The sequence below is a fragment of the Dermochelys coriacea genome, chromosome 14 (genome assembly GCF_009764565.3).
Source record: "Dermochelys coriacea isolate rDerCor1 chromosome 14, rDerCor1.pri.v4, whole genome shotgun sequence".
NCBI classification, from domain to species: domain Eukaryota; kingdom Metazoa; phylum Chordata; order Testudines; family Dermochelyidae; genus Dermochelys; species Dermochelys coriacea.
Genome location: NC_050081.1, coordinates 15105357 through 15122163, shown reverse-complemented (window position 1 = coordinate 15122163; position 16807 = coordinate 15105357). Strand labels below are relative to the sequence as shown.

Here is a 16807-nt window from a genome sequence, read left to right as displayed (position 1 = left end):
GGGAAGGCGTCTCCTAGAGAATAACTCTTCCTTTGGCTGACCTGCTGGAGGGCTGAGAAATATCACTGCTCTGTAGAGTGATGGGCTTCAGTACAAAACCCTAAGACAAACAGCCACCACTAGCATATGGCGATAGTCAAACTGAGGATGATAGAGGTTCCATTTTTATTTTCTCATTAACATCCAGATCACATGTGCTCAGTCAAACAATGATTCTGCTAACAGACAGTACTGCAACAATCTAAAATTCAAACTGGGCTCTTTTCTGGCTCTAGCATTGATACACAAAGAACATTCACAATACATTCCAGCTTGCTCACCCTTGGCTTGAATGCTAATAAGAGCAACAACTTGTTTATCATGTGAGTAGACTGACTTGAAGACATCCCCTCCCAGGCTCTCAGAAAGCAGGTACATGGAGGAAAGAGGAAATTTTATATAGTGTTGCTCAGAAAAATAAAGGAAATGAAGCTTTTATGGGTGCATTTTTCATCTTGATTTTTATCTGCTTATGGACCCAGCCTAGAAGCAGTTAACAGAAGCTGGCAGACAACCTCCCCTATACATCATCTCTCCAGAAAGTAGACGGAGGCTACTTCTCCACAAGTATAGGAGTGTGACGAAATGTTCTTGTTGTTGTAATGCAAGGTCTCTCTTGCTCTCGGGGTCCCCTACCACCAGCGATAATGGGCATACGCCCGGTTAGCCTCAGCCATCTTGTGCATGTCATGCTTTCTCTTGATCACAGGGCCCTCGTTGTTGAACGCCTGCAGCAGTTCCTGGGATAGTTTTTCATGCATGAATGTCCGATGATGCTTATGTTCCCTGCATTCAGTAATTAACCACTTCATGGCCAGGAAGCGTTTCCGATTGTCCTTCAGGGGGCTTGGGACCTAGCAGACGTTCAAGCAGTAACACGGTTAAAATGCCTTACCTCACAATAGGACCATATGCTGAAATACCTTTTTTCAATTGTTTAACACTCCCAGGTGATTAAAAAAAAGTGAGTGCTGTTGAGGGGGTGGGAAGAAATTAACTCTAGCCAAGAATGAGTGAGTTTAGCATTGGTGAAACATTCCACTCTGACTCCAGCAGCAGCAAACTGTGTCTATCAATCCACAGATCAGGCATAGCAGTACAAAATTTCCCATGTTGGCAGCAGGCAGCATTTGCCTCAAACCTGCCCAAGAGCAGTAGCCACCTGTTGGGACTAGAGGGAAGTTCCATTTGGTTCTTGGCCTCATTGCAGAGACTGCCACTTACAGACTGTTTTTTGCGACGTAGACTCTTGTCTATGGGAACTTGACCAAGCTATTTCCTGCAGGTCTCTGATCAACCAGCAGAGGGCAGTAATTTATTGGCTGGATAGGAGGTTGGTGAAGCACTCCATATTTCATTAACAATCCCATAAGTTATCTAGGTGCATTTCCCTAATTAAGAAAGCTGAAGAGACAGCCTTTGTCCAGGCTTTAAATCAGCACTTACAGACCCCAGCCAAGATCAGAGCCCCATTGTGCCATTATAATACGAATGATAATAAAATGGTACTTCCAAGGGAAATGCAAGCAAGTTTTGGGTGGGGTGGGAAAGACACTGGTAATTTTGCCCCCTGTCCAATTCTTTCTATCCTGTGCTGGCCTTCAGGTCCTTCTCCTGTTTACCTGATAGGTTTTGCCTCCTTTCTGGATGTTACATAGTCCAATGATGGGCTGGCAGTTTTTCAGTGCCTGATGGAAGATGATGTAAGGGTTGCACTCAATACTCTCCCTCTCCTCCTCAGAGGCTTGATGGTATTTCTCAATCTGCTTCCTCTTAATGGTTTCTAGGGTCTAAATACAAACACAAGGAAACATGCCCATGCGCCTCAGTGTACAGAGCGAAGTTAGAATCAGGACAATTTCAGACACACCCTCCCCTTCACTTGAGAAATCTGGACGATGGAGGATTCCACCCTGCTATACCTTTAGTAGGCCAGTAGAGGGTGATCTTGAGCAACTACAGGTTTTAGAGTAGCAGCCGTGTTAGTCTGTATTCGCAAAAAGAAAAGGAGTACTTGTGGCACCTTAGAGACTAACAAATTTATTAGAGCATAAGCTTTCGTGAGCTACAGCTCACTTCATGAAATGCATCCGATGAAGTGAGCTGTAGCTCACGAAAGCTTATGCTCTAATAAATGTTAGTCTCTAAGGAGCCACAAGTACTCCTTTTCTTTTTGCGAATACAGGTTTTACTCAATCCTTTCACCTCCTTACCCCAGATTTCCACACACAGACACATTCCTGTGCTGGAGTCCAGTCCTCACTGTTTTTCCCTCTTATAGCCCGTTGGTGGGTGTGAAGCGTAGCAGTGATCACCAACAAATGGGGGGTAGCAGAGAGGTAATAAAGCACTACTGCCCTCACTCTTACCTTTCAACAGCCTATTAGATTTTCCCAAGATGCACTTCCACCTCCTCAGCGTATCAATTACACCAGTTTACATATCATACGATTATGCTGCATTCACCAATTTTCTGGTCAACTTCTATCCACCATCCAACACACACTGCCCTTTACAGCACCAGTGGATGCCCCCTAAATCAGGAATCCTGAAGCCCATTAAGTTGGCGCAGTTCAGTACTGAAGAAATGAGAAGGCTTCTAGACTTCAGGTCCACATCAACTAATGCCCAAAGGGAGGGAGCCTGGTTCAGTGAACTGAGTTGGGGATACCCTGAGAGGCAGGACACCTGGTTCTGACGCCTGGCTTTGCCACAGTTGTCTTGTCTGATTTTAGGCAAGTCACTTGACTTTTCTGTATCACAGCTACCACCGGTAAAATCTGGATAATGATATTCCCCTTCTTTGTGAAGAGATTAAAGATCTTCAGATAAAGAGTGCTAAGTAATAATATTGTAGAAAGGAAGCATCCACCTATTAGTGTTGCCCAACACTTCTCATAAAACCACTATTTTCAGTTGCTTATAACTTGGCCAAATTTCAACTCTCTGGGCTGACATTTTCCATGCTGGGTGTCTGCCTCAGCATGAATTTTTTGGGGAAAATTTTATCCAGAACAGTTCCGAAAGCAAGGCTAGGGAAAAAACATTTTGTACATATTAAAAAATTCTTGCAATCTTTTATTTAAGCTCTAGTGCCCCCTTGCTTTGGAACAAGGACTTCAAATTTGGAAGGTGGGTGGTCTTTGTGTCAGGGATGTGCCTTTTGCAATCCCTGTGAAAATTCACCCAAATGTGGCCAATTTATAAACCACTGAAGAAAACTGCAGTTTGCACATGCTCAGTAGATACTAGCTAGAGCTTAGCAGCTAGATTCCATCTGCACTAGGCATGCTCCATCCCAAGGCAGAGTAAGACTTTCACTGCAATTGCAGCTCTGTGCTGCTGCAGTCTGTGCCAGTGATGGGCATCAGAACTGAAAGCAGGGAGCACGTCTCTCCTGTATTCTCAATGACCCTCCTACTTGGCCCACGTAGCATGGAGAAAGCTACCTGATTTGATTGCAGAGGGGACAAACTCTGCCCAGGCAACCTTACTTCTGGTATTTCTGAGTGATTCCCTTGGCAAGCTTAATAAGGTTATTTTAATGCTGTTTTTTGACATGTAATATTTAAACACGAGAGAGTCCAGTCTGCTCACCTGTGTAATGATGGATCTGGCCAGCACTTTGTTTCCTCCCTTCATCATCATATTGGTGAATTTACTGCAAGCATAAAACCAAAACATGATATAACTGGAACTTTGGTTCCATCACCAGAGGTCCCTAATTGTGTTGTTCCTGTGATTAAATCCTATCCCTGCTAGATTTTGGGTGGCTGTGCTCATCTTTAACCACTATTATTCAATGGATCTTCCTCATGGGAAGAGATTAATCAAAATAAAGGGATTACACAGAGTAACAGGAAGGCAATGGGTAGCCAGGTAGACAAAGGCTGATTGGGGGCAGGGAGGCACTGCAATGGCTTTACTTCTCAGCAGTAGTAGGCTCAGAAGCAGAGCACTCAATTACTCCATCCATTACTTTGTTCCATAATAAGAGCTATTTATTCAAATTTAAACAGCAAATCCCTTTCCAGGTACAGAGAGCTCACTAACAAACCTCTGCATCCAACTCATCTGCTGCCTTCATTCTGAAGAGGGGAAGAGAGAATTCTGTGGACATGATCCTATTAGGAGCTGACCTCTAGCCATCCGCCAGGGTTGTGGCTGCTCAGCACTTCTGAGCAATGAACCCAGTCCTACTCCTATTGAAGTCAGTGGCAAAACTCGCAGTGATTTCAGTGGGAGCAGGATCAACTGTCCATGATCCTTGGGAGACAGCTGGTGTAACAGAGGAGACTGTGCTTTCTGACCTGATTGTAGGGTCACTGAACACAGAGCTGGTGACATTAGAAGGGGTAGCTTTTATAGGCTGGAGGGCCTTGAGCTCCTGTTGTGTTTTCTCCTCCTCAGTCAGCTCCTCTAGGGGTTTGTGGTACACTTCCTTGTTCACTTCTGGTTCGAGGTAACTGGGGCCATACCGGCTCCATCTCACCTGGGTCAGCCTGCAAAGAGTAAGATGGGATGAAGGGGTCTGTAAATTGGCATAATTATATACAGCATTCCTCAGTCTGGCTCACCAAGTCCATCTCCAGTGTTATGGAACAAGTCTCAGAACAGACAGGGAAAGAGACTGGTACTGGGGATATGCACCCTTCCACCTTTACTAGCGAGATTTGTATTCTAGTATTGCTCTGGGGCCCCTGTCAGGATCAGGGCCCATTGTGCTGGGTGCTGTACAAAAACACTGTAATAGAGTCCCTTCCTGAAAGAGACTGCAATATCAATAAGTTCTAAAAATGTCCACATGGCAAATAATGAACTTCTGGTCACCCATAAACTGCTGAATGTTAAAGTTAATTATTAATATAAAGCCAACAAGAATATAGCGCCTGGATAGCAGCATGCGTCTCTCCCTCTCTGCCAACCGCTCACCTGAGCTAATCCCAAACAGCAATGGTGCCCTCTCCCCCGCAAGGATATACGGAAGGCTCCTGAGAGGCTGCCAACCCCTTTCTGTGCAGGCACCAGGGATGCTAATCCCACAAGCCCTAAAGTCTGAAAAAAATTAAAGGCCTGAAACTGTGAGGTTCCAAATGCCATCACCTCTCACTGGCTTCAATACAAACAAATCTTAGTTAAAGAGTAATGTTATTTTAATAGTGGTGTGGACAAAGTGAATAAGGAAAAGTTATTTACTTGTTCCCATAATATAGGGAACAAGAACTAGGGGCCACCAAATTAAATTAAATGAGTAGCAGGTTTAAAACAAATAAAAGGAAGTTTTTCTTCACTCAGCGCACAGTCAACCTGTGGAACTCCTTGCATGAGGAGGTTGTGAAGGCTAGGACTATAACAGGGTTTAAAAGAGAACTGAATAAATTCATGGAGGTTAAGTCCATTAATGGCTATTAGCCAGTATGGGCAAAGAATGGTGTCCCTAGCCTCTGTTTGTCAGAGAGTGGAGATGGATAGCAGGAGAGAGATCACTTGATCATTACCTGTTAGGTTCACTCCCTCTGGGGCACCTGGCATTGGCCACTGTTGGTAGACAGGATACTGGGCTGGGCTTTGGTCTGACCCAGTATGGCCATTCTTATGTTCTTAATACTTTTGACAGATATGTGAGGGGGGGAGAGCATTTCTTATAAACTGCTCCTCTGTAAAAGCAAAAGTTATATAGATGTACTTTGTTCAGGGGTCCTAAATAGGGTGATGCTTTCCCTTTTAGTTACTGTTAACAGGGAATTCTGGGGTTTTTTGGAGGGATAGAGGAAGAATATGGTTACCTCTGGATCCTACCACCAAAGCCTCTCCAAATAATGTATCCATGATAGAATCCACAGAATAATAAATGCGAAAGGGTTCAATTCTAGGAGGAATTTAAAATTCTGATCCCAATCCTGGTCCCTTTTAACTTCAATGGAAATGGGATCCGGCTCATTATCTAAAGTGGGGTACACTTGTGAACGGTATAATAGTAATGAAAAGTACATACGAGAATGGCAATAGCAAAAAATACAACTTAAGTTCAAGGAAGTAAACAGAAGTGGCAGCCCTGAGCTTTAACTACAAATCAGAGTCTCCAATTCAGTAATATTGCTTTGATCACAATTATCCTGCAGTTGTCTGCCACTTTATTGTTAGAGGTACACTAGAGGGCACAGTGCTTTACAGACAAATACAGAGACAAGGTACCTACCCTCAAGAGCAAAGATCCTGGTTACCCTTTTTGAAATCAAAGATCCCAATCCTGCAACTGGATCTGCATGGGTGCAAATTTCCACCTGTGTAAAACCAGTTGCAGGATAGGAGACTAAAGTCAGACCAAAAACATAGTGAAAGAACAGACCACAGGGTATGGTAAGGGTACTGCTACCCACAAGAGGGAGTGGGAAATAAACATGTTTTTTGTGCAGCCTACCGTGATTGCTCAGAACTTCATAGAAACAGTAGGGCTAGACCTTAGATCCTCCTGCTCCAAAAGCACAGGCCCCTGACACATTAACAGTGAAACTTTTTTTTAAAGTTGTTAGCAGTACAGGGGCAACAATACATCTTATACTAGCCCACATCCTTCACTGGTGGAATAGCAATGGAAGGGCTTTAAAAGAGAAGCAAGTTCCAAGAAGGGATCTGAATGAGGAGAGGGGAGATTGGTTCCAGGCCTGCGAGGTAGCACAGACGAAAGGCTTTGAGAGCAGAGCAAATGTTGAGAAAAAAATCACTCCACTGGTGTAATAGGCAAAGCCAGGTCAATGTCAAAAAGAAAAGGAGTACTTGTGGCACCTTAGAGACTAACAAATTTAAGAAAATTCCACTCTATACGGCTAAATTCAGTGCCTTGCATAATGACAGGTTTCATTACACCGCTGCTACTCTGAAACAGGTCAATATCAGTAAGATTTCAAGCGTTTTCTTTAAACACCCAACAAAATACTCCCTGGATGCTCTAAAATGATTTTAAAATAATCCATAATAAGTGAGATTTGGCAACTCAAAAGACCAAAATCTACAGCGGCACTTACACTACAGTGGGGCAACACCACCAGAACACACTCACTTGCTCACCTGCCATCCTCCCTGGGGTGCTGCGAGGCGCGGCTAGTGCATGCACAAAGCTTGGAAGGTAGGAAGTGCCATCGCCTTACTAAGCATCACTAGAATGAACCTTTCCCTCCATAGGATCCCAGGGCCCGAAGCTGGCCTTACACGTCTGTCCCCCGTGTGTGCTGGAACTAGGGATACTCGCTTAAAGTGGTTCCTATGATATACAGTAGCGGTCCCCAAACTTCTCAGGCTCACCCCCGCCTTACCCCTCTCTGTGCCCCCCCCAGGGCCCGGAGCAGGGCCGCAGCTCCGGGGGGGGGGGCCGCAGATGGGAGTAAGGGGGCCAAAGCTGGGGCCACAGCCAGGGCCCTGAGACAGGAAAGGACATGAGACCAGAAGCAGAGCTGGGTACCCCCACGGGGACTGGCCTAGGTCTCAGCCACGGCCCCCCGACCCAGGGGGACGCGCCCCACAATTTGGGGACCTCTGATATACAGAGTTTAGTTGGGTTCAATGGCCGAGCACCCCCCCCCCCCCACGATACAAATTGTTCCAGCGCCTCTGAATGTCCAGGTCGGGGGCGGGGGGCGCGACTGCCCCGGCAGCAGGGCCGAAGCTGGGGGAGAGGGAGAGCGGCCTGTCCCCTCCCGGAGAACAGGGACTAGCGGGGCCGCCTGACAACCTGCCCCGGCAGCGGCGCCAGCCCAGGGCGGCAGCTCCCCTCCCAGCCTCCGCCGCTCCTTACCCGGGCAGCCAGGCCCGCGCGGGAGCGGCCAGCCGACGGCCCAGCGCCGCCAGCCGCCCCGCCCTGGGAGCCGCCATCTTGCATCCGGGCTGCAGGACCCCGTCAGGCTGCCCCGGCCGCAGCCTGCGTGGCTGCGTCCTGCCCGCCCGGTTGCCACTTGCGTGGGCAGAGGAGGCCGGTGCGCGCCAGCCTGGTGGCTGGGGCAGGCCGCTTTCCTGTGGCAGCAGGATCTTGTCCCCCCCCCCCCCCCGCCATGTGTATTGCAGTAGGGTGAAATGTGGGTCTCCTTCTCCTCTCCTTGCAGTTTTACTCCAATGCAGCTCCATTGACTTGGGTGGAGTGCATCCTGATTTACACCCCTGTGCGATCAGAATCAGGCATGGTGACTCGGTTTCCCCCTCTTTACAGCTTTCAAATACTGGCATCTGATCTCAGCCAGCGGTCTGGCGGCAGTTCTCAAACGGTGGGGCACGACCTCAAAGTGGGTCGGGACCCCATTTTAACGGGTGGCCAACAGGGCCAGCATTAGATTTGCTGGGACCCAGGGCTGAAGCTGAAGCCTGAGTTCCACCCCCACCCGGGGTGGCGGGGCTCCAGCTGCAGCTCCCTCTTCCCCCTACCAGGCCAGTGGGGCTCAGTCTCCATTTCTCCCCCACACTCCCTCCCCAGGGGTTATGTAGTAACTTTGTCCTCAGAAGGGGGATGCAGAGCAATGAAGTTTGAGAACCCTAGGCTAAGCGTTGGCAGACATCTTGTGGGCCCTGACCCCTGCATAGTGCTCCGTGGAGACAGACTGGAGCACTCAGGATATCTCAGCACCAGCTCTGCACATTAAGGAGCAAAGGGTAATATTTTCAAAAATACCAAAGTGAATTGGGAGCTCAAATCTCATTTTTAAAAAAATGTTTAGGAGCCTAAGTCCCATGAGTCACTTGGGCTTTTTGAAAATGTCACCCAAAGTGCCAGTAGCTGTGTTTTTAGTCCAGTGTGATGTCTTGGTAGGATGAAACATAAGCCTGTTTTATGATCATGTTTTACATTACTGGTTTCAGAGTAGCAGCCGTGTAAGTCTGTATTCGCAAAAAGAAAAGGAGTACTTGTGGCACCTTAGAGACTAACAAATTTATTAGAGCGAGCTGTAGCTCACGAAAGCTTATGCTCTAATAAATTTGTTAGTCTCTAAGGTGCCACAAGTACTCTTTTTCTTTTTACATTACTGTCATCGTACCAGACCAGAGTTTAGATTTCAAGCCCAAAATATGCATTTTCCATATGCATGGAGTTTCCATCCACTGGATTTTGAGCCAAAATTGGGTAGCAACTCAGGCTCTGGTCCTGCAATTGGAGCCATACGTGGACCTATCTGCCAGGAAGGGGTCTCTATTTGCTAGTTAAGGTTGACAAAATAAATAAAACCGAGCCACATAAGGGGCTCCGGGCTCCACTTCAGACATAGCTGCGTACTGTCATTTAGGCTGGTGGTGTGGATAAGAGAACCCAGGTGAAACTAGACCCCGGGGCCTGAGTTCTGGGGCCGGCTCCCCTTGCCAAAAGCTCTGCCACCCAGTTCAGGGGTCAGCTCCGCTGCAATGGGGCACGCGCACTGGCATGGCAAAACCTCTGCCACGCTTTGGGGCCTGTTGTAGGGGGAGCTCCTGGGTACCGCGACAGGTTTCAGAGTAGCAGCCGTGTTAGTCTGTATTCGCAAAAAGAAAAGACCCCAACACGGACGGGGGGGACCCAGGGGCATGGATAGGATGGGGGACTTTTTGGGTACTGTGAGTAAATCAGAACAGCCCCGGCACAGCCTGGGGCGCTGTGCGCACCCAGCGATGTCTGAGCCCCAGGCCCACTGGGGCGAGGAGTTGCGGGGGGGGGGGGGGGCTTTTACTAGCCATTTGTTCTTGGGAGTTAGAATCCCCCCAGCCTGCTGCGGGAGGCTCATGAAGCCCTCTGAGAACAGCCCCAGCACTGGCGGGGGCCACAGCGCGGAGGGGTCCCAGCCCCCCGCCCTGCCGGCTCCTCTGCACCACGGAGCTGCCGCCCCTCCCCCGCCGGGGCCCCCCTGCGCCCCTCCCCCAGCCCGGCCCGGCCCGGCTCTCGCGCGGCTGGGGCGGAGTCTCGGGCCCGGCCGGCAACATGGCGGAGGCGGAAGGGGAGAGTCTGGAGTCCTGGCTCAGTGAGTGACCCCCCCCCCTCCCCTCCCCCGACCGCGGCCCCCAGCCCCTGTCCCCTCAGCACCCGCCTGCCGCCCCCCCTTGTGCTGCTCTCCGCCCCCTCCATGCCTCTGTGCCCCCCTTACTGCTGCTCTCTGAGCTCATGTCCCCCTGTCCAGGTCCCCGCTTTACCCCGTCAGTGACCCGTCTACAGCCCTCCGCCGCATCAATACCCCTTCGCCCCTGTGTCTCCCTGTCTGCCACCCACTGCCCCACCCGTGCCCCCGTGTCCCCGTCCGTGTCCCCCGCCCCACCCGTGCCCCCGTGTCCCCGTCCGTGTCCCCCGCCCCACCCGTGCCCCCGTGTCCCCGTCCGTGTCCCCTGCCTCACCCGTGCCCCCGTGTCCTCGTCCGTGTCCCCCGCCTCACCCGTGCCCCCGTGTCCCCGTCCGTGTCCCCCGCCTCACCCGTGCCCCCGTGTCCTCGTCCGTGTCCCCCGCCTCACCCGTGCCCCCGTGTCCCCGTCCGTGTCCCCCGTCCTATCCATGCCCCCGTGTCCCCGTCCGTGTCCCCCGCCCCACCCGTGCCCCCGTGTCCCCGTCCGTGTCCCCCGCCTCACCCGTGCCCCCGTGTCCCCGTCCGTGTCCCCCGCCTCACCCGTGCCCCCGTGTCCCCGTCCGTGTCCCCCGCCTCACCCGTGCCCCCGTGTCCCCGTCCGTGTCCCCCGCCCCACCCGTGCCCCCGTGTCCCCGTCCGTGTCCCCCGTCCTATCCATGCCCCCGTGTCCCCGTCCGTGTCCCCCGCCCCACCCGTGCCCCCGTGTCCCCGTCCGTGTCCCCCGCCTCACCCGTGCCCCCGTGTCCCCGTCCGTGTCCCCCGCCTCACCCGTGCCCCCGTGTCCTCGTCCGTGTCCCCCGCCTCACCCGTGCCCCCGTGTCCCCGTCCGTGTCCCCCGTCCTATCCATGCCCCGTGTCCCCGTCCGTGTCCCCCGCCTCACCCGTGCCCCCGTGTCCCCGTCCGTGTCCCCTGCCTTACCCGTGCCCCCCGTGTCCCCGTCCGTGTCCCCCGCCCCACCCGTGCCCCCGTGTCCCCGTCCGTGTCCCCCGCCTCACCCGTGCCCCCGTCCGTGTCCCCCGCCTCACCCGTGCCCCCGTGTCCCCGTCCGTGTCCCCCGTCCTATCCATGCCCCCGTGTCCCCGTCCGTGTCCCCCCCCCACCCGTGCCCCCGTGTCCCCGTCCGTGTCCCCCGCCCCACCCGTGCCCCCGTGTCCCCGTCCGTGTCCCCCGCCTCACCCGTGCCCCCGTGTCCCCGTCCGTGTCCCCCGTCCTATCCATGCCCCCGTGTCCCCCGTCCGTGTCCCCCGCCTCACCCGTGCCCCCGTGTCCCCCGTCCGTGTCCCCCGCCTCACCCGTGCCCCCGTGTCCCCGTCCGTGTCCCCCGTCCTATCCATGCCCCCGTGTCCCCCGTCCGTGTCCCCTGCCTTACCCGTGCCCCCGTGTCCCCGTCCGTGTCCCCCGTCCTATCCATGCCCCCGTGTCCCCCGTCCGTGTCCCCCGCCTCACCCGTGCCCCCGTGTCCCCGTCCGTGTCCCCCGTCCTATCCCTGCCCCCCGTGTCCCCGTCCGTGTCCCCCGCCTCACCCGTGCCCCCGTGTCCCCGTCCGTGTCCCCCGCCCCACCCGTGCCCCCGTGTCCCCGTCCGTGTCCCCCGCCTCACCCGTGCCCCCGTGTCCCCGTCCGTGTCCCCGTCCTATCCATGCCCCCGTGTCCCCCGTCCGTGTCCCCCCGCCTCACCCGTGCCCCCGTGTCCCCCGTCCGTGTCCCCCGCCTCACCCGTGCCCCCGTGTCCCCGTCCGTGTCCCCCGTCCTATCCATGCCCCCGTGTCCCCCGTCCGTGTCCCCTGCCTTACCCGTGCCCCCGTGTCCCCGTCCGTGTCCCCCGCCTCACCCGTGCCCCCGTGTCCCCCGTCCGTGTCCCCCGCCTCACCCATGCCCCCGTGTCCCCCGTCCGTGTCCCCTGCCTTACCCGTGCCCCCGTGTCCCCGTCCGTGTCCCCCGCCTCACCCGTGCCCCCGTGTCCCCGTCCGTGTCCCCCGCCCCACCCGTGCCCCCGTGTCCCCGTCCGTGTCCCCTGCCTTACCCGTGCCCCCGTGTCCCCGTCCGTGTCCCCCGTCCTATCCATGCCCCCGTGTCCCCGTCCGTGTCCCCCGCCTCACCCGTGCCCCCGTGTCCCCGTCCGTGTCCCCCGCCTCACCCGTGCCCCCGTGTCCCCGTCCGTGTCCCCCGTCCTATCCATGCCCCCGTGTCCCCGTCCGTGTCCCCCGTCCTATCCATGCCCCCCGTGTCCCCCGTCCGTGTCCCCCGCCTCACCCGTGCCCCCGTGTCCCCCGTCCGTGTCCCCCGCCTCACCCGTGCCCCCGTGTCCCCGTCCGTGTCCCCCGCCTCACCCGTGCCCCCGTGTCCCCGTCCGTGTCCCCCGTCCTATCCATGCCCCCGTGTCCCCGTCCGTGTCCCCCGCCCCACCCGTGCCCCCGTCCGTGTCCCCCGCCTCACCCGTGCCCCCGTGTCCCCGTCCGTGTCCCCCGCCTCACCCGTGCCCCCCGTGTCCCCGTCCGTGTCCCCTGCCTTACCCGTGCCCCGTGTCCCCGTCCGTGTCCCCCGCCCCACCCGTGCCCCCGTGTCCCCGTCCGTGTCCCCCGCCTCACCCGTGCCCCCGTGTCCCCCGTCCGTGTCCCCCGCCTCACCCATGCCCCCGTGTCCCCCGTCCGTGTCCCCTGCCTTACCCGTGCCCCCGTGTCCCCGTCCGTGTCCCCCGCCTCACCCGTGCCCCCGTGTCCCCGTCCGTGTCCCCCGCCCCACCCGTGCCCCCGTGTCCCCGTCCGTGTCCCCCGCCTCACCCGTGCCCCCGTGTCCCCGTCCGTGTCCCCTGCCTTACCCATGCCCCCGTGTCCCCCGTCCGTGTCCCCTGCCTTACCCGTGCCCCCGTGTCCCCGTCCGTGTCCCCCGTCCTATCCATGCCCCCGTGTCCCCGTCCGTGTCCCCCGCCCCACCCGTGCCCCCGTGTCCCCGTCCGTGTCCCCCGCCTCACCCGTGCCCCCGTGTCCCCGTCCGTGTCCCCCGCCTCACCCGTGCCCCCGTGTCCCCGTCCGTGTCCCCCGTCCTACCCGTGCCCCCGTGTCCCCGTCCGTGTCCCCCGCCTCACCGTGCCCCCGTGTCCCCCGTCCGTGTCCCCCGCCTCACCCGTGCCCCCGTGTCCCCGTCCGTGTCCCCCGCCTCACCCGTGCCCCCGTGTCCCCGTCCGTGTCCCCCGTCCTATCCATGCCCCCGTGTCCCCGTCCGTGTCCCCCGCCCCACCCGTGCCCCCGTCCGTGTCCCCCGCCTCACCCGTGCCCCCGTGTCCCCGTCCGTGTCCCCCGCCCCACCCGTGCCCCCGTGTCCCCGTCCGTGTCCCCCGCCTCACCCGTGCCCCCGTGTCCCCGTCCGTGTCCCCCGCCTCACCCGTGCCCCCGTGTCCCCGTCCGTGTCCCCCGCCCCACCCTTGCCCCCGTGTCCCCGTCCGTGTCCCCCCGCCCCACCCGTGCCCCCGTGTCCCCGTCCGTGTCCCCCGCCTCACCCGTGCCCCCGTGTCCCCGTCCGTGTCCCCCGTCCTATCCATGCCCCCGTGTCCCCGTCCGTGTCCCCCGCCTCACCCGTGCCCCCGTGTCCCCCGCCTTACCCATGCCCCCGTGTCCCCCGTCCGTGTCCCCTGCCTTACCCATGCCCCCCGTGTCCCCCGTCCGTGTCCCCTGCCTTACCCATGCCCCCGTGTCCCCCGTCCGTGTCCCCCGCCTTATCCATGTCCCCGTGTCCCCCGTCCGTGTCCCCCGCCTTATCCATGCCCCTGTGTCCCCCGTCCGTGTCCCCCGTCCTATCCATGCCCCTGTGTCCCCCAGTCCGTGTTCCCCCGTCCTATCCATGCCCCTGTGTCCCCCAGTCCGTGTTCCCCTGTCCTATCCATGCCCCTGTGTCCCCCAGTCCGTGTCCCCCATCCTATCCATGCCCCTGTGTCCCCAGTCCGTGTCCCCCATCCTATCCATGCCCCTGTGTCCCCCGTCCGTGTCCCCCGCCTTATCCATACCCCTGTGTCCCCCGTCCATGCCGCTCCGTCCTCTCCATGCCCCTGTGTCCCCAGTCCGTGTCCCCCATCCTATCCATGCCCCTGTGTCCCCAGTCCGTGTCCCCCATCCTATTCATGCCCCTGTGTCCCCCTGTCCGTGTCCCCCCGTCCTATCCATGCCCCTGTATCCCCCAGTCCACGTCACCCATCCTATCCATGCCCCTGTGTTCCCCAGTCCATGTCACCCCGTCCTTTCTATGCCCGTGTCCCCCTGTCCGTGTCCCCCCATTCTATCCATACCCCTGTGTCCCCCTGTCCATGTCCCCCGTCCTATCCATGCCCGTGTTCCCCAGTCTGTGTCACCCTGTCCTATCCATGTCCCGTGTCCCCCTGTCCGTGTCCCCCCTGTTCTATCCATGTCCTTGTGTCCCTCTGTCCATGTCCCCCCATCCTATCCATGCCCCTGTGTCCCTCTGTCCATGTCCCCCCATCCTATCCATGCCCCTGTGTCCCCCAGTCCATGTCCCCCGTCCTATCCATGCCCCTGTGTCCCCCAGTCCATGTCCCCCGTCCTATCCATGCCCCTGTGTCCCCCTGTTCGTGTCCCCCCATCTTGTCCATGCCCCTGTGTCCCCCTGTCTGTGCCGTCCCCCCATCCTATCCATGCCCCTATGTTGCCCTGTCCATGCCCCCCCATCCTGTCCATGCCTCTGTGTCTCCCTGTCCATGGCCCCCCCGTCCTGTCCATGCCCCTTTTGCCCCCATATCCATCATTCCCTGCTTCTCTGCTTATGTCTCCTCCTCTGCCAAATGCTCCCATGCCCACTCCAAGCCCTCCCACTCCATATCCAGTTCCCTCTCCCGGTCTGTGCCCATGCCCCCTCCACCCACTTTCTGTCACCTCCACCAACTCACATGAAAAAATACTCTTAGCAGCATGATGGGCTATAGAGATATTTTCTCTGTGTGTAGATGGACAGAGCCTTCTGGTCTCTCACAAAGGGAAATGATTATGTATGCAGTTATTATTATGCTAGCTGTTTTATAAACAATGTACCAAGCATCTGCCTGAAATAAGGTTTTCCAGTGCATTTGGGGTTTTATCCCATGTGTCTGTTTGACCTTACTGCCCATTTCTGAGTCCCTGTCAGGTTATCTAATAGCCTGATGCTGTCTCTGCTGCCTTTTGCCCTTTCCAGCCCCCACCTAGAGTCATGCTCAGTCTTTCCTCATTGCTTTTAAATTGAAAGTCTGATCATTTCTGAGTACGTACTTGACCTGTCTTGTGCCTGTCCCCTCTTCTCCCAGTGCCTGCCGGCTATCTCCACCTACTCACCCCACTCACTTTTGGCTTGTTCTCTCTCTCACTGCCTGGCTTTCTTCCCCATTCTCTGTCTGCCTCCCTGTCACTCACTCCCTGTCCCTTTCCTGCCACTGACTTCCTGTTGCTCCTCTGCTCAACTGTGCATCCCATCCCTGTTGCTAAAGTTGCTATGGGGTAATACCAAGGAGGAACTTACTCTGTAGATGGGCTCTCTGCTACAGATGGGGGGGAAGGGGAGACGGGTTGTTATGTATTCACACTGGAGGAATGATTCTCCTCTCAAAAATATCCCCACCAATAACTTGTCCAACTGAGTGTTCAATGTGCTCTTCGTGACTGCATGAGTGAAGCAGAAATCCAGAGCTTCAATTGCAGTGGCCACAACAGCAGGTCTGGCCTGTTGTTTGGTGATTCATTTGTGAACCAGGGAAATTCTTTACTCATTCCCCACCTCCTCCAAACTACCAGTTCTTTGGCTGTAAAAGGTCAGTATTCCCTTCTTCTCTAAATTTTCCTGTGGGTTGGATTCTCATATGCAAAGTATACTGTACTAGGTGGCCACACATTTTGTAGCTTTTGTAGGCTTGCATTCCTCCATTCCATTCCCTTCCACAGATTCCCTGTGTGCTGCTTTCCCACCCCCTCTATTTCAGGGACTCTCTGCAACCCTCTCTTGCCAGGAGCTCTGTGTGTGTCCCCATACTCCCCCATTCTTCCTATGCCAGAGATCCCTATGCTCCCTCTGCCCCCAGGACTGGGGCCCTCTTCTCCAGTGACAGAAGCTCTGTGTCCCCCCTCATTGCCCCCTCAGCCACATGTCAGGGGCTCTGTCTGTCCCACCTCCCCCCAGTCCATTGTCCCCCATTTTTCTCCACTATAGCAGGGATTCTGTGGGCTCTCCAATTTCCATGGTCTTTATGTCCCCTTCAGCCCTCCAATACTAAATGCTCTGTGTGCTCCCCCTACCCCTCTATGTGAGGAGCTCTGTGTGTTCCTTTATAATGCTCTTCGACACACCATTATTATTTCTTTCTGGGTGGGAATGGGAAGTCATTCAGGGTGTCAACATATTCAACTCTATTGGGAGGATGGGCAGAGATGAGATGGGGGAGATAGTTTTGCTGGAAAGTGTTAATTGGTGTCATCAACTAGTTCTTGGATATATAGACAATTACAGAGGTGGTTGAAGCAGCTGGGTCTGTTGACTAGCTGGAAGAAGCTCCATGTGCCTACCATTTTCTTCTTCCAGTTTTTTGATTTTCACCTAAAACAATAGGATTCTGCCCACTGATGCTTAGAACATTCCCTGAAATTTCGGAATAGATCAGGTGCACCATTCAAAGTTATTGTAATAGATAGATGACAGAGAAATGCCACCAAGTTGAATGTGAGACCTTGCTT

General features: G+C 55.7%; 2 protein-coding genes and 1 long non-coding RNA gene across 4 annotated transcripts in view; 1 reads left to right on the top strand and 2 right to left on the bottom strand.

The window, feature by feature from the left end:
* Positions 1 to 142: 142 nt before the first annotated feature.
* Positions 143 to 8061, bottom strand: MRPS7 (mitochondrial ribosomal protein S7). The gene is made up of 5 exons (XM_038371417.2): positions 7832 to 8061; positions 4350 to 4541; positions 3637 to 3700; positions 1662 to 1829; positions 143 to 893 (listed from the first exon to the last, which is right to left on the bottom strand). Exons 1-5 carry the CDS (start codon positions 7906 to 7908, stop codon positions 672 to 674), a joined length of 723 nt encoding a protein of 240 aa, XP_038227345.1. The 5' UTR covers positions 7909 to 8061; the 3' UTR covers positions 143 to 671.
* Positions 5614 to 7821, bottom strand: LOC122456733. The gene is made up of 2 exons (XR_006275760.1): positions 7108 to 7821; positions 5614 to 5696 (listed from the first exon to the last, which is right to left on the bottom strand). It is a non-coding gene; the product is annotated as an uncharacterized LOC122456733 (long non-coding RNA).
* A 1654-nt stretch (positions 8062 to 9715) lies between the features above and the next one.
* The window catches only part of GGA3 (golgi associated, gamma adaptin ear containing, ARF binding protein 3), a 36931-nt gene continuing 29839 nt past the window's right edge, over positions 9716 to 16807 (top strand). Inside the window, exon 1 of one of the 2 annotated variants that reach the window (XM_038372013.2) lies at positions 9716 to 10010. In XM_038372013.2, coding sequence (XP_038227941.1) covers positions 9971 to 10010 — 40 coding nt within the window. In that variant the 5' untranslated portion in view covers positions 9716 to 9970. Of the gene's footprint in view, positions 10011 to 15574; positions 15892 to 16807 lie in introns of those variants that run through there. The other variant, XM_038372012.2, reaches the window with a different exon arrangement.

Bases quoted from the DNA above. Each gene is read 5' to 3' on its own strand.
- MRPS7 (XM_038371417.2), bottom strand. From the start codon at position 7,908: ATGGCGGCTCCCAGGGCGGGGCGGCTGGCGGCGCTGGGCCGTCGGCTG. The intron at 4,542-7,831 runs GTAAGGAGCGGC...TACTCTTTGCAG, and splicing joins GCGCGGGCCTGGCTGCCCGG to GCTGACCCAGGTGAGATGGA. The intron at 1,830-3,636 runs GTGAGCAGACTG...GTTTGTATTTAG, and splicing joins CCAGATCCATCATTACACAG to ACCCTAGAAACCATTAAGAG.